Here is a 21792-nt window from a genome sequence, read left to right on the forward strand (position 1 = left end):
GATCATGGCTCGGCACAACATTGAGGGCCGAAGGGCCTGTTCTGTGCTGTTCTATGTTAGGCTCACTTAGGGGGCAGGGAGTCTCCCAGGCCATCGGAGGTCCCGGGTGATTGGGCTCTGGACAGGGTGCCCTGGCACTTCCACAACCACGTGCACACTCTGGGAAGTGCCACCCTCGTACTGCCGGTGTACACCCTGCCCATATGAGGTGGGGTGAGTGAGGAAGGGGGCTCGAGGACCCACAGCGTCACCCCCCCCCCCCACGAGATTGGAGGGTTATTTAAAAATGGCGCCCAATTTCATCCTGCTCTGACAAGCTCAGGACGTCCCTAGTATTTTGCAGTACTTCCAGTTTGTGGCCATTTTAAAATCTCTGGTAAAACATTGCGGGTTGTTAAAGCTCTGCTAGAGTAGAAACGATTATTCAGACAAAGTTACCTGTGTCAGTTCCTGACATTCCACACCCATTAGATGGAGAGCCTGAAGAGCCCGAGGCTGTTGATCTGGCACTCCCTGAGCCTGCAGAGCCAGTGCCTGATAGAGAATCCTGAAGCAGCAAATCTATTAGGTCAGTGGAAGTGGAGTGAGCATCACTGTTCTGGGCTTCGGCAGGTGATACAGCCTTTAAAAAAAAAACAGATCAATTCAGCTGACTGGCAGCCATTCATTTTATGAATTACAACCGCTGTAATGACCAGTGCATTCAACAGATGTTTTCTATTGAATGAGACAGTATTGTACAGTATTCGTGAACCAACATGCTAATGGGCAGACATGGATACGATTACAATCTCTGTAAACTTTGAAATCAGGCTTTGCCATCTTGCAAGTAGCTCTCCTGAAACACAAGGCTATGGGAACTTCGTCCACTCATCAAAAATTGTGTAGGGATTTGGAGGCAGAGAAAAAGTAAAAATAAGAGCAAAGCTTTTGGTCAAGGCCTAACATGTGGAAAATGCTTAGATGCATTCAGCTCTTGGACCCGATCTTGGGCTGTTCACCTGCCAACGGTGCACCCCTGCCTCCGGATACCCGGCTACGTAGGGTGGATTCAATGGGAAATTCCACTGACAGCGGCGGGACCAGAAGACCCTGCAGCTGGCCGACCACCTCCCACCATGAGAAACATGCCGCGGAGAGGCCAGAGAATCTTGTCCCTTGTAACCACTTCTAGCATAGAGAGTTAATGCTGCTGCTATCTTGGATCTAGATGCAGTTGCAGAAACAAAATGTATTTCCCTTTGCTCACACATTTTTGGAATATTGTGTTTTCCAGGAAAAGGGAATCTCATTAATTTATATCCGTTTTAAAAACTAAAGCAGTTAAAGGGCAGTGGTGCCATGAAGAGAAATAATAAGGTAAGCAACCAATGGTCAAACAACATGTGATGTGATTCACCACTAGTGTGTGCATGAAGTTGAAAATCACTGCATTTTCCAGTCCCCAAACAAGAATATCAGAAGCATCATCGCAATCTCAGCACTGATAGACATTTTTATATAACATGCCCTTGTGCCTGAACTGCTACTCGCTCTGCAGCATTGCTGCCTACTCTGACCCAATTTTCATCCTGAGATATAGTATTCTCCAATATTTAAACATTCACCAAAATGCCCTCCAAAATTTAATCATTAACCAAATTCCAATGCCATTTTCAGCACATTCCATATCCTAAAAACTCTTTCCAATTAGATTTTCTTCCTTTCCACTTTTTGTACCCAACCCAACTCTATATACGTTGGTTTATAATTTTGCTATTTGGCCTCTCAAATAGTCTCATAATTCTCAACAGTCTTCAGATTCACCTCAACTTGTTCTGCACTGGTGATAACAGACCTAATTTTTTCAAGCCTCTCAATTTTGCAAGCCTTGCAATGTGGGCTGGATGATCGGAGACAAGAGTGTAGCTATTAAAGGAAATGTACCAACTGACATGGTGTGACTAAGTGATGTTCACTAGAGATCCCACACTGGGACCTCAGATTTTCACCACATATAACCAATGGATTTGTTGCAGGAAGGGAGTTGTATAAGTTTGCAGATGGCACAAAGTTAGAAAGCACGGTAAATTGTGCAGATAAAACCAGAAAATTACAAACTGCCTACTTAAATCTACGTGCCAAACAATGAAAGACACAAGTTCAAATGTGTGCAAGTATGGGGTCATCTATTTTGAAGTGCTTTTACCTTTTGTTAATGGCCATAACTAACTATAAAACTCCTGCAGTACATTTGTGTTCTGTTTCTTCCACTCGCCTCACAAAAATGTAATACATCAACATCAGAGTTGTAAATCTTAAAATTAAAAAAAATAAATAAATTTAAAGTGCCCAATTAATTTTTTCCAATTAAGGGGCAATTTAGCGTGGCCAATCCACCTATCCTGCACATCTTTTGGTTGTGAGGGCAAAACCCACGCAAGCACGGGGAGAATGTGCAAACTCCGCACGGACAGTGACCCAGAGCCGGGATCGAACCTGGGACCTCGGCGCCGTGAGGCAGCAGTGCTAACCACTGCTCCACCGTGCTGCCCGAGAGATGCAAATCTTACTGAACATTCCTTTGGGATGGCATTTTGCACCATCTTGCTATTTATTTGCTCACTTTATCCCAACCACCTTATTTTTGCTGGTTTATATTTAAACAGGGAGTGACAATGACATCACCAGGAAATTTCAGCTTTTTGGTAAGGTGGGCATGGTCGCAGAACTGAATTGAAGGAAAAGGAAAAGCTGAAGAAATTTGTGTATTACTAACCAACAGAGTCAGAAAATACCTCCGACAGGTCTGCTGAAGAGGGCTTATCCTGAGCTTCCTGTGGGACTCATGAAGTGCAAACATTTCACATGAAAACCTTAGCTCCTTCCAGTTAGGTCCCATAAACTATGCTAGGTATTGGAGTAAATTCATCCATCATACACTGTCACGTATTTTAAAGTTTAAAAGATCGTCTTTCATTAAATCTGATCAAGATTTAAAGATTCAAAGCCTTTAAACCAGGGGTGGGCAAACTTTTCCGTGCAAGGGCCACATTCAGAAATTCACAATTTTAAAGGGCCGCTTAGTATATTAAGTAAAATAATTACTTCACACGGTTATGATTCTGGGCGCCTCATATAGAACATAGAACAGTACAGCACAGAACAGGCCCATCGGCCTTCGATGTTGTGCCGAGCAATGATCACCCTACTCAAGTCAACGTATCCACCCTATACCAGTAAGTAACCCAACAGCCCCCCCCCCCATTAACCTTTAAAAAAAATATTTTTTTTATTTTTGTTATGACTTGGTGGGCCGCATAAAGACCTTCGGCGGGCCGCATGCGGCCTGCGGGCCGTAGTTTGCCCACCCCTGCTTTAAACCTTATCTTCCCTCATCCTGGGGCTAAAAATATCTTCAGACTTTGGGTCAGTGCAATTTTGGGTTGCTAGAGTCAGTTTTTACTTTTCTCTCCTCCTTTTCTCTTCCTTCTACCCCTTGCCACAGGATAAATCACCCAATCTAATCCGAAACAGGTAAGAATTAGAATCTTCTGGTTCTTTCTATTTTTCCAAGTCACTGAAATTCTGAACTCCACACCACAAAACAGTCAATGTCCATAAAATGAGAAAAGCGTCAAGACATTTTGCCTTTAAAGAAAAATTCACAAGGAAAAAATTTTATATCTTTTTCATCTGTAAACGACTTACCAATTCTGCTTCATCCTTTGCCACGATGTCCACATTTGCAACATTGGCACTGTTGCTCATCCCTCCTCCATCAGCCATTGATCCACTTCCGCCTACGATTCCAACAAATGCAATTCCTTCGGATGATTTGGGCATTTCTTCCAACTGTAGCAGGTTCAGCTGCAAAGGTGAGCTGCACCTAGACTGGAACAACGGAGGGGAAGTGGGGCCTTGTGGTCCTACTGATTGTGGAGTACAGCAACACGATGGGGCACCTCGAGACTCTGGGGCAGGTGCCTTCTCACCTTCTGCTGGTGGACCATAATGTTGTGATGCAAACTGCGGCTGAGACTGGAATGAAGTCTGTGCAGAAAATGAAGTTTGCGGCAAAAAGGCCGATTGCGAAGGGAACGAGGGCTGACCTGAAAAAAATGGCTGGTGCACAGAGTCGGTCATCTGAGGCAGCACGTAATTAGGGAGCACGAAAGCTACCATAGGAGTTACCAGGGGTGCGGAGTACGGTGGAGGCTGAGTGGTGCAATGGACACCCTGAGCATTTTGAAAGTTGGGCAGAGATGGGTCAGTGACAGGAGGCATGCCTCCATGTGCAGAAAATACAGGCAGCTGATAGGGTGGCATGACTGTTGTAAATGAATATCTACTCTGTGAGACAGCAGATGGGTGCCAGGAGGGTAGTTTATGATGGTTAGTGCGAGATGTGGTACTGTCAGACAATTCCTGCTGCTTGATGCGTTTTGATTTAAGCTTCTTATTCTTCCCGCCTCTTTTGTACACAGGTTCTCCATGATTCCATCCAGCTTTAAATCGTTGAGAGCCTGTGGTAAGAGGAAACAGTCAGAAAGGTTGCAAGGACTCGCTTCAAATTAAAACAAAAAATGTTTACCGTTGAAAATAAGTAACCAAAATGGGGCAGAGGGATTGACTCAAATATTGATAGCAGAACTGAAGCATTAATCCTGTAACAGAACCGGGGGTGGAGGGGAGGAGTTGCGCGCCATGGGAGTTATTAAGAGTTGGAGAGGAAGTCCTGATGGGCCAGCAAAAGTTCCGTTGACTTTGGGCAGAAATTTCTGGTCCTGCGGCAGACAATACCAGAAAACCCCGCCAACTTTTCCTTATAGTTACCACAGACGGCAGATTAAGATATCTTCAAAGCTATTATATATGTGCATTTTACGACAGCAACTTTTGGAAGATAAATCATCATAGCAATATTGGCATGTTGTAATAAAAGGAATACTAACATGCTTTAGTATTGCATGTCACCTTGCGTTAAATAAGTATTTCAACGCAAGTATATTTTCTTATTGGTTTCTCAATTTGTGTACTGGGGTTGTTCACTTTATTCATCAAAACCTTTATTCACAAAGGATGGGATTCTGATAAAAACTAGCCAGTCTTTCATCCAATTGCAAAAACTGGAATCCTCCCCAAAACACATTAGGCGGTGACGAGGCCAAAGTGGGATCTTAAGCTGAAACAATGGCCCACATTTAGTCTAAGCTGTTGGGATTCTCTGTTCCCACCGGCAGCGCGCCCCGACAGCGGGCTTCCTGGCGGTGTGGGGTGGCTTTCATGGGAAATCCCATTGACAAACGGCAGGAGTAGAGAATCGCACTGCCGGCAGATGGCATGCGGTTGTGAAACACGCAGCTAGGGGACCGGAGAATCCAGCCCATGATCTTGATAATGGAGAGGAAGGATTGGCTGCCCAGAAGATTGTTAAGGAGAGATTATAATTTAAATTGTCTGCCAGCACTTACTAAAGGAGGCTGCATGGCATTTTGGAAGATAGTGCTTGACTTGGTGCCTTCTCCAAACAGTGGAGAAAATTACTTAAATAGTGTACAGTATTAACTTTACTGATCAGTTTCTGCTGGAGGTTTGGAGAAGACATTTTGCGGACATTTTGGCAGGACCTTTATCAACAATTATTCTGAGGATTTCACTTCAAAAGAATTTCACTTTATTTGATCTCTTATAGGATTCACCAGGATGATGCAAGTACTCAAGTTATCGACACCTTGCTAGGGGTCCCCTTGATCTAAAAGAGGAATGGGAGGATACGTGCAAACTCCACAGTTACCCAAGGCCGGAATCGAATCCGGGTCCCTAGCGCTGTGAGACAGCAGTGCTAACCACCGTGCAACTATGCTGTCCTGAGCACCTGAGTTATCCTGGAACTGCTGCTGTGTGTCAGCAAGCCCAGGCCACATCTTCAATGGAAGTTGGTGTGTGCAGCCCACAGAAGTGCTGCACAAAAATTGCTTCTAATCAGCACTAAACCTGCAGATATTGGATTTAACACCTCCAAGCAAACCTGAATTATGCTAATCAGCAACCAGTCCCACAATTAGGTGCCAAAACTAGATTTTTAAACAGGTGGATATTGTATTTGACAGTATACATAATTTTAGCATACAAAAGTACATCCATTCTCATCCTTCCCCTTCTCAGTTGCTACACCAAATTAAACAGATCTTATACCATATAACACTGAAGGGAGTATGTAAAAGGAGGCCATGTTTGCAGCTCTTACCACAATCCCCTGAACATCCTTTGCACTGATCCTGTAAATATGATTTGCCAGAAGGTTCAAATGTTTTTAGTTTTCTGAGCTCCTTGAACTTGCTCAAGAATATCTGCTCTTCCTTTTGTGTATGAGCAACTAAAACTTCTTTGGTGAGGCCAAGTTTCTTGTATGGTTCCTTTTCCTGGTTCACGGAAGGCACAGTGGTGACCAGTGCAGTAGATGCCATGTTCTCTGCAGGATCAGCAATACCAAGACCATCCTCCAACAGAATTTCTATAAAAATTTCAAAATTATAATTGTAGTTGTAAGACAATAACCATTTAAAAAATGGGATTTAGCATCTCCATTATGTTAAGTCATATAGGTCAGGTATGATCTTTTCAGTGTGCTGTCAGGTATTCTTAACAAGGGTTGCAGCAATTAGTATCGCCACTCCTGGCCTGGGGTGGAGGGGAAGAATAAATCATTCATGCTACATAACATGCATGCGTGTGGGCTTGATTATGTATCAACCACAGCTATGGTGTCGAATAATGGTCGAACAGCGTTGAAGATTCACTAATGAGTGGCCAGCTATCAACATAAGTGGAACCGTGCCCGAGGAGTTTGTGCGTTGGAAGCGGGAAGAAACTGAATTTAAAAAAAGGACTTGGCGTTACAACAACAACTTGCACTTAAATAACACCTTCAACATAGTAAAACGTTCCAAATCACTTCCCAAGAATGATTATCGAACAAAATAAAGAAATTGTAAACTGGTGATTGCTAGTGCATCACACTGCTCAACTAAAATTGATTCTGGACAATTATGCTTAAGCGGTTCATCGCTACATTTTTAACATGATAAAAGTAGGTTCAGTTTCAAACAGTTTTTCTTTTTAAAAGTAGTAACACTTTTTAATAAATGACTCACAATTAGGAATTCTTAAACTCTAGGGGGTGAGACAGTGAATATTATTTATTCTTTTCCTGCTTCAAAGTTTGTTTACTGAATGTGGGAGGAAAACAGTACCATTAACGTAGTAAACCATGGCGTTTTATAGATTTTTGATAATAATTAATTTGATAAACTTTATCAAAGGGGCAAGTTTTAAGAGGCATCTTAAAAGGGTGGGTAGGGGTATATAGAGAGAGAGAGCGCGAGAGAAAGGTAGGGAGCACATTTCAGAATAGTGGGCCTAGCTAGTTGAAAGTACAGGCATCGGATTGGAGCAATTAAAATAGGGGGATGTGCAAAAAGCCAAGAATTGAAGTTACAGTTCTAAAATTACAAAAATACGAAGGCTATGTTCTTAGACAACATAAAGGGGGTAATTATGACTTTGGGTGATAGAACGGGCAATATCAGATCAGCCACCCATCATACATTGGTCCTAGATTTTAATTTCTGTGGAATTCAATCAGATGAAAATCAAATACTAGCTGACGGATCAGATGTCGCCTTAAACATGCAGAATATTTTTGTCTGATCACATCATTAGGAATTTACAGATGAATGGTACTAAGACATGTCAATCAAACAATTGTCTTGTACGTTCTACTAATACTCTTCAGCAAGTAGTGTACAATACCTGCATCTGCCTGCAGTTTCTTGTCTCCCACATGGACAATAGTGCTACTGTAACTGCACTGGCTGGTGACACTTGCTGCCTTTCGTGGCAAGGAGAGTGGCGCAAGGGATGTACCAACAACAGCTCCAGTGGACACCTCTTTTACAGCCTTAAATGGAACTCGCACAGATTGAGGTGGCAATGGTGATGCTTCTGCCAAATTAACAGAGGAATTCATTATTCACTCACTGAATCTCTATTCATTTCTATTTGGTTGTCATCGATATTACAGAGTAGAAACAAGTGAAGAATTCAATAACTTATGTTTTTAACATACAAGATTTACAGTCTTAAGCTCCGAATATATAATTTGCATGGACATGCAGAAGCTTGCAACTCCAAGACAGGACTGCTGTAGGTCAAGTATTCATATTTATACTTTCCTTGTTAATGAATTATCTTTGTGGAACAATTCGGAATTTTACTTTTGTGATAGGAGCCATGAAAAGTTTGGACTTGGTATACAGACAGCAAAATAAAACATTGACAGGGTGAAAATGCATGCAGAAACCTACTGTCACCTTGATGATTAAATTAATCATTTTCAGTTAAGTCAGAAATGTCAAGTTATTCTACACGTACTGTACGGAAGCCAGTTTAGATAAATATCAACATATTATGAAATACCTTTAGACACCTGCATGCTATGAGTTTTTTCTTTATCATCGTCAGATGCTGATGAAGACTCACACTTCCTTTTCACAGTGCTTGAAAAATTGTAGCTGTCCAAATACCTGCAAATACCAGAGGCACAAATAAGCTATGCTACAGGAAGTGAACGGATCAATCAGACTTATATTCCCCTCACCCCAACTTTAAAACAGTCTACTGCTACTATTCAACCCCAGCTCCGAAGAAAAAGTGCATGGCAAACGTGTGACATTTTATATGACAGTCTACTGCTACTATTCAACCCCAGCTCCGAAAAAAAAGTGCATGGCAAACGTGTGACATTTTATATGACTACTTAATTGATGAAGGAGAACAACTGCATTTTAAGGCTTCCAGGCCATACAAAAAACAAGATGATTCGATTGTAGCACTCTTGCCCCCAATTCAAAAGGTTATAGATACAAGCCTTTATTCTAATTCTCGAACACAATCCACGCTGATGCTTAGCTCTGAAGGAGTACTCCATTGCCAGAGATGATGGCTGGAATTATCCATCCCCACTGCCGTCAGATTCCCTGTGATGGGGCCGGCGAGCCACTGAAATTTCCGCTCACACCGTGGGACTGGAAGATCCTGCCGGTGTGAAGGGCTGGAAAATTCCAGTCAATGTCTTTCAGCTGTGATGTTGAAGTAAAAGTAGAGAATGCTGGAAATACTCAGCAAGTCAGGCAGCATCAAGTGAAAGGTCATCGATCTGAAATGTTAATTCAGTTTCTGTCTCCACATATATTGAGTGACCTACTCCGTATTTCCAACATTCTCTATGTTTTTATTTCACAATTCCAGCATCTGCAATATTCCGCTTTTGCATTACTGTTAAATGGAAGTCCCAAAGAGCATGGCAGTCTTCCAAGTGTCCTTGCTGGCAATTATTCATCAGCTGTGCCAGCAAATCAAACCAATTGGCCATTCATCTTACTGCCAATGGTAAAAACCTGTTGTAAGAAAAGGTTCTGCTGAACTTCCTTACATGCCAACAGTAGCTATTTCATTGGCTATGAAAACTTTGAGATGACTGGTGGAGTTGGCATTTTCTCCCAGTGCCTGTGTGGGTTTCCGCTGGCTGCTCCAGTTTCCTCCCACAGACCAAAGATGTGCAGTTTAGGTAAATTGCTCCTTAGTGTTAAAAAAAAAAGGTTAGGTGCGGTTACTGAGATTGGGTGGAGGCGTGGGCTTAAGTAGGGCGCTCTTTCCAAGGGGCGATGCAGACACAATGGGCCGAATGGCCTCCTTCTGCACTGTAGGGATTCTATGATCCCTTTTACAAAGGAGCCGCCACCTGCATAACTGCAGAAACACAACCAAGGTTTCACTCACCTTATTACGCTGTCCAAGCAGTTGATTTGCTGGTAACAATATACTGGCTGTTCCTTGCATCTTGAATCATCCAGGAGCATATTTTTTGCGTCACTGCCAGGTGCAGCACCCTTGGATAAGCTGGCTTTAACGTCTTTGATTTGATTGTTAATCTCTTTTTGTTGTGTTACTGCAAAACATATATACTTCTGGAATTAAAGACAAGTCGTTTCCAACACAAAACTTAAAAAGAAACTTTAACATAAACTGACCTAAACCCATTGGCGTAGAAATTGGATCTTAGCCCAACTGTTTTTAAAAAAAAAGAAAAGAAAAATACCCCTCTGTTAAAGAGGAAAAATGGATTCTCCCAAAATTAGACTCTGTCCCCAGGCCGGCGTAAAGATTGTGGAGTTTTACTCCCGAAATTCCTTGGAAAACGTTAGACGAATTCATAGCCCTGCAAAGGGGCTAGCAGGGACCCGGAGCAAATCTTGCAGCTTTTGCTGCAGATACGGGCCCCCGCACGTCTGGTTCAGAGGCCGCGCATGCGCACGCCGGCAACCTCCAGTGGCCGCACCGTGCTCTATGGCGGACTCGAACCGCGGAGCCAGACAAAACAAAATAAACCCCCTGATCGGCCGCGTGCCCCAGCCTCAACCCCAGCACATATCATCCCCGGCCGCCCTACCCACCCCTCCCCCCCGGTCTCCGATGCGCCCGTCCCGCGACCAGGGCGGCCGCGGACTGAATCCGCGGCCGCCACGCGACCATCCCGACTGGCGGTAGGTGGTTAGGTCCATGCCGTCGGGAACTCGGCCGGTCGGGAGCGCACCTCGCAATGGGCCCCCGGCCATGCGGCGTTCTCCGCGGTGACGCTGATTTCCGGTGCCTGGAGAATTGCCGATTACGGCATCAATCTGGATTCTCCGCCCTGGCCGTGATTACGGCGTCGGACTGCAGAGAATCCAGCCCAGTGTCTTTTGGCAAGATTGGCACAGTTTCTAAGCTGCAAGAAATATTTAAAGAATTGATTTGACATAAAATGTTACATAAATCCCTTTATCCTTCTTTAAGATACAAAGTATGCCTAAATTGTGTTTGCAGATGCTCCCTGGCACTTTGACAATACAGCCGATAAACAGTGATTTACATGGTTGGCGTGGGCATAGTTCAGCACACACCATTATAAAATAATGAAAAGCCAAGTAATTCTATAGTTTAACAATTGAGGTATTGGACTATGAGAACCTGTGTTAAAAATAATAGTGACGACTTGACTTGTCCATTGGCTGCGGGTCTGTCAGCTATCAAATTGACCTTTCCTCATGTGTGAGCTTGGTTAGTGAATACTGGCAGAGTATTAAATATGATGAGGGGAGGGGGGGGGGGGGGGGAGAATTAAGAGGCTTAGCTGAAATTTTCAAAATATAAGTTTATTTTGTGCAACCTTGCTAACTTGCTGTTACCAAAGATGAACTCCTTGAGGTCACGCAGCATTCACATTTTCACAGATCTGAAGAATCTGCTCTACAGTTTCATTTTGTTTTGAAGAAAACAAATTGAGGGTTGGGGGAGGAAATGAGAAATGCTTGTGTCAAAAATAAAAATTCAGACAATGTGATTTTCTCTTTAAAATGACTGCCCTTCAGATACTTGCATCATAGAACATACAGTGCAAAAGGAGGTCATTCGGCCCATCGAGTCTGCATCGACCCACTCAAGCCCTCACTTCCACCCTATTCCCACAACTCAACAACCACTCCCAACCCTCTTTGGTCACTAAGGATAATTTATCATGGCCAATCCACCTAACCTGCATGTCTTTGGACTGTGGGAGGAAACCTGAGCACCCGGAGGAAACTCACGCAGACACGGGGAGAACGTGCAGACTCTGCACAGACAATGATCCAGCAGGGAATCGAACCTGGGACCCTGGTGCTGTGAAGCCACAGCGCTAGCCACGTGTGCTACCATGCTGCCATGAAACTGCAGTTCCTTGTGTTGCCAAATATACTTCCTTCCTCAATTCTTGCTTGATGTCATTACTTAGACAAAAAACAAAAATGACAGGAACTGAATGTTGACACACGAGGAAAGTACACTGTACTCAGGTAAAATTATATTTCTGTAATATTTAACAATAAGCTGCAGTGCTTTCAAGTTGTTGATTTTACTGGGGCTTTGAGTGACCCTACCCAACCTGTCCAGGTAAACAGAATAATGCTGTTCCACGTCAACTACTAATGTAGCCACCAGATATGAATAGCTGCAACTCTAACACCTGCGTTTTGACTCAACACATGTACAGAGTCAATATGCATTTCAATGAAGATTATTAGATAATGACTGGAAAATAATTAAACCCATTACCTGTTTTGTGTCTGCGCTTCGATTCATTCTTTCCTCTGCTCTCAATGAATATGGCTTGTCCTTGATTTTTGACCAAATGCACATCCTTACAAATTTTCTGAAACATCATCTGAAAGAAACAAAGCATTTCCTCTAAAATCACTGGACGTTTTGTCTAGATGGTAGAATCTGCTTTTGACATGTGACAAAACTACACAAACAACGACGCAAAAAGGCTTCTCAAGAAATTGATTGAAAACTCAAAAAATAATGAAAGCAGTGATGGCACAGTCATTAAATCATCAAAATATAGTAACTCTTAAAACATTTTTTTTTATAATAAGAGTACTCAATTCTTTTTATCCAATTAAGGGGCAATTTAGCCCGAGTGAAGATCAAAAACAAATTACAGAATATCGGATTGTGAGTCATAAAGAACTTGCATTTATATAACACTTTTCATGACCTCAGGATGCCCTAAAGTACTTTACAAAAAAAATACTTAATTGAGCATGGTTACTGCTGAAAAGTAGGGAAATGCAGCAACCAGTTTTGCCTGCAAACAGCAAACAGGGGCTCAGTTTAGTAGCTCACTGAAAGGCAGCTTCTATCACTGCTGCTTCGAGTACGATCGAACACTTCCTTACACCCGTTCCAAAATGGCACTGATCGGGTCACGCTAGGCTACCAAGGTCCTGGCAAAGCGGAAGTCCTGATGGCAAGTATGTATACCAGCTCCATTATATCCATGGACATTAAAGCAGAACGACCATGAATGAGGCAACTTAAAATGGGGATTTATTAAAAGTTGAATTGGAGCCCACCTAAAGTTACTTTCAACGCAACCTTGGTGAAAGGGGCACTCTAAATTGTAAGTAGCCAACTTCAATTTCCAAGATCAATGGATGTATAAATCAAAAGTTTCAACGATGGCTAGCTGCTGTTCTAAGACATTAGTCAACAAACTGACCTTATAGGCCACAACAGAGATCACACTTACAGGCTTGCCCCAGTGGCTCTCTTCATTGATGTTGCCATTACTATCACTGGAAGAGGCTACACTCATGAGCTGTGCATAAGATCCATTACTCCCCAAACTTCCATATCCACTGGAACCGTTGTTGTAAACTGGCTGAGAAAGAAATTAATAGAAAAGATAAAAGTTTTAACAGGCAATGCACTAAACAAAGATTAATTATGCTGATGTTAGCATGCACTCTAAACAATGTGAATAAGCTTTACCTGTAGCAAGAGCTGACGAATCTGCTCAGTGATGGTCTGTATTTCAGGATTGAGTGTCTTCACTTCAGTAGATCCTGGACTAGCAAATACATCTTCATTCAAAGGACCCCTACATGTATTGGGGAGTTAAGTAGAGATGTTATGCAGTGAGTATCTTCTTTATATCATTTTTTAAATACTTCTCTGTAGATTTCTAGATGTGCAGTATTGAATGTTTTAAAGGTTATTCTGTCATAATTTGATGGTTAAGTATTCACAAAAAATAGATTACTTAAAAAAAAAATTTAGAGTACCCAAGTAATTTTATCCAAGAAAGGGGCAATTTAGCATGGCCAATCCACCTAGCCGGCACATCTTTGGGTTGTGGGGGCGAAATCCACGCATACACGGGGAGAATGTGCAAACTCTACACGGACAGTGACCCAGAGCCGGGATCGAACCTGGGGACCTCGTGAGGCAGCAGCGCTAACCACTGTGCTGCCCCAAATAGATTACTTCGAAGTTGGTTCCACGGCCACACGGTCAACAATTCTGGTCAGAGCAACAGGGGTCAGGAACAACATTCACCATGATTTCTGTCCCCTAACTTCTTCTCTAAAGGAAGAAACTCCGATGAAATAGATAAAATTTATTTATTTCAAAGTTAGTTTTTTTTAAAAATCAAGATAAAAACATGTTCATTATTTAACAGTTGTGACACGATCGTTCCATTCTTTTGGAAATTGATGACATATTTCTTCACATTCTCTCACCTCCTCCCATAACTAAGCTATTCTGCAAACATGTGGAGAATCTGACCAATATACATGTGCTACAAGCTGTTCATCCAATTGAAAACAACAGTGGAGAGGAAACACCAACACCAAGACAGTACGCACAAAAAAGAAAAACACACTGGCAGCAAAATTAGCTTCCACAGCACCATACTTTGGCACCAAGGATGCCAAATTGGTAACCAAGGTATGCCTGTAATATACAGGTCGTGATGCTAATACGCAAGACTGATTTCAGACCAGCGCTGCCAATTGTGAATTTCTCATTCCAGTCAATGTTCTCTCATACACAGGTGCTCAGCAGCAGGAAGGATCACCTCCCCCACCCCACCCACACTAGTGGCTAGTTGTTCGTGGAACAGCTTGATGCTTTGAGGAGTTGGTAGAGAAAAAGTTGTTCTTGGTGTGGAAAAGGCCCTTGTCGTGGCTGCATGGGTTCTGGTCAGATCACTTCTTCCCATGCACAGGAGCCACATTCGCAATTCCCCTCGAGATGCAACATGAAAGGGAAATAGAGCTGAGGCAGCAAAGAAGGAGTAGGGTAGAAGGGCTGGAGGCTTTATGTATCCAGGGCTGTCCAAGAGCATTTCTCTTGTCTCCACCTAAATCATGAACAGTGTTGTGTCACCTGCACTTTGCAAAGGAGGTGCTCACAGAACCTACAACATCAGAACAGGGCAAACACGGCACTGCCAATCGTTGAAAAGGTGACTGTGGCGCTGGGTTTTTTTTGCCTTACGGACCAGAGAAGATGAAATATGTAATGTCCCTCTGCTGCAGTGAGGTGACAAGAGGACAGAATGTATTGTGGTCTCTCTGAACAGAGAAAAGCAAGCGGTGTGTACATAGTTTTCCCGGGAATGTGGGCTTCCCTAGAGTGCCAATGAGTGCGCACATATAGCTTTGAGTGCCACAAAAGTTATCACTCGCTGAATGCACAATAGGTGTGCAATCAATTATGCAAAGAATGACAACTATCCCAGCAGCTATCACAATCCTTTCATACCACTAAATTTGATTCTAATTTAAAAAAAAGAACGTCCAAATTTCAAGCTTAATCAAATAAATAATTTTATTTAAAAAAAAACTTACGTTCTGACTTTGTGCCTTCCAATTATGAAGGATACTTTTCTACTCCATGGATTAACAAAGCTTGACCAACTGGTGTCAATGGTGATGTATTCACCATTCTGAGAGCAGAATCGCAGAGGTGAATGTTCAAAAGGTTGTCCCGCATGTTTCAGAACTAAAAGAAAAATAAACACGTTTTTTAAAAAAAAATTAGGAATTGATTTATTTATATCTGGTAACTCAATAACCAACAATCCAATAAATACTCAAACCATAATGTTCAACCCATGGAGTGATTGCATTAAAAAACCATAGATTTAACAAGTTCATTCTTGCTAAGGCATTATTGTCTTCATTGACCATTAAAAAAAAACAAAGTGGCAAACTTTGTCAATACACCTATCCTTTCTTTGAATCTTGAATTCGTAGTCACTCATATAGAAGTAGGAATAGGAAGAAGAGGAGATTGCTCAGGCCCTGGAGCCTATTCTGCCGCTTGATTAAATCATGGCTGGTGACCTCAAGCAAAATATCAACAGGAATTTTACTTCCTCACATTTTGATACATCTCCTTTAGAAATTCAAACTACAATTAGAAAGACTGCCATTACTGTTGGTCGCAAATTAGTCCAACAGCTGAGTTGGGACTGGGAGGAAACTACATGATGACGTGATATGGAATCCAGGAAGAAGGTACTTGTTGAACTGAATCATCCTTTCTCATGTTTCAGAAGCTGCTAGCAACAACTCAACTTCCAGCCTCTGGCTGCTGCAAACTGCAATTACACTTGCACCAATAATAAATAGTCACCACTGCTTCCAAACCCATCCACCAATTTTAGAAAGGGAACTGGCACCAGCAGCCGAGACATGAAAAATTTGAAGATTAGTCTGTCTACCCCATGGTAGTTTAATTTGACACCTTGGCCCCCTCTTCATTTAGACAACATTGCAGTCTTGTCTTTAATGCTGTAAATGCTTCAGTTCTTCTTCATCCCTCAAAAAAGAAAATTAATATATAGCCAGTTTCAAGTGAAGTAACATTGGCGTAGCTTACACCAAAGTCGGCACCAATGGTTTATTCCTCAGGAAGCACTGTGGGCATTCACAAGCAGATAGTGAAAACAATCTGAAGCAAGGAGAAAAATAATGCTGGTCATTTAAAAAACAAAAAGTAGCATCAGACTTACTTTTCTTATGGATGCCCAGCATCAAAGCTCGATCATCTGGGTGCAGATGCATCAGGACAGACATTCCTATGAGGTCTTGAGGTAAATAACCCAACAGAGGAACAGCCCTTTAGAAGAAAATTGAAAGATTCTGATAATCTGCACAATATTTTAAAATGTTTAAATGCCAGTCCTGTGCTTTGTTAGACAAATAAAGGGCAAGAAAGCACACAAACTGGACAAACAAAACGTAGTCAAAAATCCAATGAATGTAGCTTATCGCAGAAGAAAGACCAATTTATTTTTCATACTAATTTTGGTTTCCATAATAGGATATCATCCACCTTATTTCTCATCCTTCAAAATCTATTCACCACCTGCTTGTTCCTTATATTGGTCAGCACGATGTGCTCCATTGTAAGGAAGTAGGAGGAGGCAACTTACCCTGGGAAAGGACAAGGAGTGCAACAAAGTGAGGAAAGACGGTAGAAACTTTATTTTGTGGGAAATGATGAATAGGTACAATTTTTATTAAAAATGTAAACATCAGGGGCAGGATTCTCCGGTGCCTGCTGGTGGCGGGATTCTCACTTCCCGCTGCTAGTCGATGGGATTTGGCATTGAAGCCACCCCATGCTATTGGGAAACCCGCGGGCAGGGGGCGCTGCCAGCAGGAAGAGACAATCCCAACAGCCGGAAAATTCCTGCCCACATATACACCATTAATCAATAGGTGACATTGCAAATCACATACAATTGTAGGTTTTCAGAACATCAAGTCACATTTGATAGGATGCCTACTCATGCGGAACTAAATTTTAACTATTGGAACTTAAAAAAATGATTTGGAATTTTCAGTTTAAAAAAAAAACAAGCTCTCAAATTGATACAAGTAGATTTTCTGTATGTATATTAGTTAGAAAACAAAAGTAATGGACTCGTACCTTTCATCAACATCCTGGAATACGCAGCTGGGTGTGTGAGTAGTGGTAAAAACCCTCTTATCGTGAGGAATTCTTGGTGCTGAAAAAAAAGTTACTTTTTCAATGAAATTGGCAGGCAGAAAAAGACATTTCAATATTAAAGTATGTTTCATATTTTAGGGTCCACTTGAATAAATTAGGCTGGAAGCATTGTATTGTAAAAGAACTTCCTAACGGCCTTTAGGAACTAAGCTTGCCAAACCAAAAAAGTCAATTCAACAATTCGCATGTCCATAGTTTTGCTCAAACATCCTTAATACACAGGGTAGGATGGTCTGCGCAACCCCTCCCTCTGCAGTGTGCTTTGCGGCAGTGGAGGCAGCTCGCCATTGGCCGGCGGCAGGATCTTCTGATCCCTCTGCAGCCAACGGGATTTCCCAGAAGATCCTGCTGGCGAGAATGACTGGAAAATTCTGGACATAGGTAATGGACATGCCAAATAAAGCTTTTGTATTCAAAAAAACTCTTCATACAAAATTTAAAAGCAGGTTCTATTAAATCTTAATATCCAAAATATGAATAACTATTCATTTATTTTGCACTGAAAATAATCTAACTGCACAAATATTTACAAATTATAGAACGTTACCATTCTTTTGATCAGAATAATGTTCACTACAATCCTGGTTAAAGTCCAACAAGTTTGTTTTGAATCACTAGCTTTCGGAGCTCAGCTCCTTCCTCAGGTGAAGAAGCTGCGCTCCGAAAGCTAGTGATTCAAAACAAAACTGTTGGACTTTAAACTGGTGTTGTAAAACTTCTTACGATGCCCACCCCAATCCAACGCCGGCATCTCCACGTCATCACAATCCTGACTGATAACTACATTTGCATTATACATGTTTGGTAATAATGGACTGCGTGACATCTAAATTCTTGCTAGAAACCCTAGTTTCTACCTGTTTCCAGTCTTTAGATTACAGCTGCACTCATGTTATTTTGATATGTCAAAGCAAAACCTCAACATACTAATGTTAGCTGTTGCTTTAATCGATTGCACTGACCTGTAACCCAGTTAGTTCTATTCTGCTGGAGCATCCAGCTGGTCTCCCATCTGTTCTAGATTGCTGCACAAGTTGTATTGCATTTAAAGTGGTCTGACTCATATGTGTGGTTGTCTCCCTTATTACTCATCCAACTCGAGTCTGCTACTTACTGACTCTCAAGTCAGTGGCAGAATTATCAATGTGGAAGACAGAACAGTTAGATTTGTTCTCCGCTGTCACTAGGTTGTCGGCTGGAAAGTGATGGCGCCAGCATTATTCAAAACATCAGATTTCAATAAGGGTCACTGAAAAAATGGCTTTATTCATCAATAAATATAACGAAGCCAGTAGGAGACCAGGCCAAGAGCAGATATCCCAATACAAAATTGGTGTTCGTGTGGACTTTTAATATATTGGACACTCTATCGTATATATATTTTCTGGAAAAGGAGGCAAGTCTTCCAACCTGATCTATGTAGGCGTTAATAAAGTTATTGCACATGTGGTATGGAGTCTGCAGTGAGATAATGAATGTAGCTACACTCAATTCTACACAGATGGGAAAATACCAGATGACAGATCTCTCTTACATAGATAGAATTTACAGTGCAGAAGGAGGCCATTCGGCCTATCGAGTCTGCACCGGCTCTTGGAAAGAGCACCCTACCCAAGGTCAACACCTCCTCCCTCTCCCAATAACCCAGTAACCCCACCCAACACTAAGGGCAATTTTGGGCAATTTATCATGGCCAATGCACCTAACCTGCACATCTTTGGACTGTGGGAGGAAACCGGAGCACCCGGTGGAAACCCACGCACACACAGGGAGGATGTGCAGACTCCGCACAGACAGTGACCCAAGCCGGAATCGAACCTGGGACCCTGGAGCTGTGAAGCGATTGTGCTATCCACAATGCTACCGTGCTTGCACACTGATGGTCATGTATATGCCATGGGAAAAGTAACTAGTCCAAAGAGTTGCAAAATATAAATTGTTCACCACTAAAATATTCACTTAGCTCAGGAAATTAATTGGGAGGAGGGGATTTGGTTCATACTCTAATGTAATCGATCCCAGCTGAGGGTGACTGTGAAGTCTGCACATAGGGGCTGTTTAGGTCACAGGGCTAATCGCTGGCTTTGAAAGCAGACCAAGGCAAGCCAGCAGCACGGTTCGATTCCCGTAACAGCCTCCCCGAACAGGCGCCGGAATGTGGCGACTAGGGGCTTTTCACAGTAACTTCATTTGAAGCCTACTCGTGACAATAAGCGATTTTCATTTCATTCATTTCTCCCAGTGTTTGCATGGGTTTTCTCTGGGTGCTCCGGTTTCCTACCAGAGCCCTAAGATTGCAGATCAGGTGCATTGGCCATGCTAACCCCTTAGTGTCTAAGGATGTGCATTAGGTGGGGTTATGGGGATAGGGCGGTGGAGTAGGCCTAAGTAGAGTGCTCTTGATAGGGTTGGTGTATGCTCGATGGACCAAATGGCCTCCTGCACTGCAGGGATTCTATGAATGTACAGCATGTCATATCAAAATCAGGAAATGCTTACCTTCATAGCCTGAGTGCACTCTTTCAGCAAGCAGCAGACAGCACAGTTGGTCATCATCATCTTCAGTTGCCCGTACCTTTGTTAGATAAGTAGTCATACGAAAGGGATAGTAATGGATGCTGTGATCTTGCTGCCGGTCTCCACTGTGAAACAGATGCCAGCATAAATACAAAGTGGAACAACCAATATAAAATATAATGTCCACCATAAAACCAATAAATCTACCCCCACCAACTTCTGAGCCTATACTTGTGAATGACATGAGGTGAGACAACATGTTAAAACTTCAAAAAAGTGGTTTTCCATCTCAATTACAAAACAGTCTTTCAATTTTCAATCCAACAATTCTCTTGTAAATCCAGTCCAATAACAAATACTAAAAACCATCAACATCATAAACAGTTTTATGTAATTTACACTGATGTTGAATGGTTGTCTACTTATAAGATAACACTAATGTCACTGGCCAAATTTTCCTGGCAAAGACAGCTACAATACAATCAATGTGGTAAGCTGATCAGGTATGCACTGTCCACAAAAAGCAGGACAGATCCATTCCAGCCAATTATCTTCCCAGCTGTTTACTTTCAATCATCTGCTAAGTGACGGAAAGTGTCTTCGACCGAGATATAAGTGACACTTGCTCAACAATAACATGCTCGCCCAAGCTCAGTTTGGGTTCAACTGGCCACTCTGTTCCACACCTCATTGCAGCCTTGGTCCAAACATGGACAAAAGAGCCAAGCTCTAGATGGAATAGGAGAGGGATTGCCCTTGACATCAAGGTAGCATATGCACAAGCGTGGCATCAGGAACCCTAACAAAGGCAAATTGGGAAACGGAAACTCTCCACTAGTTGGGAATCATGCCCAGCAGAAAGATTTAAAGTTGTGTTTGCTGGAGGCCGTTCCCTTCAACCCCAAGACATCACTGCAGCTACTCCTCAGGATAGCATCTTGGGGCAACTATCTCAGCTGCTTCATCAATGATCTTCCCTCCATCATAAAGTCAGAAGTATGGATGTTCACTGATGATTGGACAGTGTTCATCACCATCCATTCACAACTCCTCACATTCAGGCTTGTGCAGATTGGTGGTAAATAAGATTCATGTCACACCAGTTCCTGGCAACGACCATTTACCGACAAGACAGGGGAGTATTTTGGACTAAGAGTGACATATTTTATTGACTCATGACTTCTGGTTTCACTTCCAAGTTTAAAAATGGCAAAACCTTCCGCATCACCTGCAATAAAGTGCTATTTATATCCACACAAGTGGGATCAGAAAAATTACACTTTGCATGTGATAAGTATTTTCTCATTTAAAATTAATTAAACATTAGAAACACAAAATATTCAGAATCTGTACAAATAGGTTAGATGAATCCAGAACTCCAAGAAAGGACATGAACAAATTAGTCTCTTAATTAAGTTTATAGGCAATTTTGAGAAGAAAACCTCAAAAAGGGTATCCTGGCAGATTGCAAAAGAACGCACTGCTGAGTTACTCCTCCTGAGGTCACTGAAGTCTTCTAATTCGTGAAGGATCTACTTCTTGTGAAGGCAAGATATTAGAGCACCACCTCCACCTTAAGGAGGATCACTAATCTATCAGATTCAAGGTGCCCTTATTTTTTATAAATGCAAATGCTTTAGCGTGCAAAAGCTTTAACAAACTCTATGGGAAAAGGTAGTTATGCCCATCAGATGCTGAAGTGAGTTTTAACACTGAACTATCACAAAATCCAAACTTCTAAAACCCAAAAAGCCACAAATCAACAAATATTAAAAAGGCAACACAGAACCATAGAAAAGTTACGGCAGTTTGAAGAAATGTTTTCAAAAGCATCATCCCTGA

The 21792-nt window shown here is 42.2% G+C and overlaps 1 protein-coding gene across 1 annotated transcript in view; it reads right to left on the reverse strand.

Moving 5' to 3' along the window:
• LOC119976003 (period circadian protein homolog 2-like) overlaps positions 1-21792 on the reverse strand; it is a 51524-nt gene that overhangs the window by 11821 nt on the left and 17911 nt on the right. Inside the window, 13 exon segments of the mRNA XM_038816027.1 lie at positions 439-622; positions 3691-4505; positions 6230-6496; positions 7795-7986; positions 8461-8567; positions 9823-9991; positions 12175-12283; positions 13154-13285; positions 13396-13504; positions 15261-15414; positions 16430-16536; positions 17353-17431; positions 19933-20075. Of these exon segments, the coding sequence (XP_038671955.1) occupies positions 439-622; positions 3691-4505; positions 6230-6496; positions 7795-7986; positions 8461-8567; positions 9823-9991; positions 12175-12283; positions 13154-13285; positions 13396-13504; positions 15261-15414; positions 16430-16536; positions 17353-17431; positions 19933-20075 (2567 nt within the window).

Source organism: Scyliorhinus canicula, chromosome 13, assembly GCF_902713615.1.
Source record: "Scyliorhinus canicula chromosome 13, sScyCan1.1, whole genome shotgun sequence".
NCBI classification, from domain to species: domain Eukaryota; kingdom Metazoa; phylum Chordata; class Chondrichthyes; order Carcharhiniformes; family Scyliorhinidae; genus Scyliorhinus; species Scyliorhinus canicula.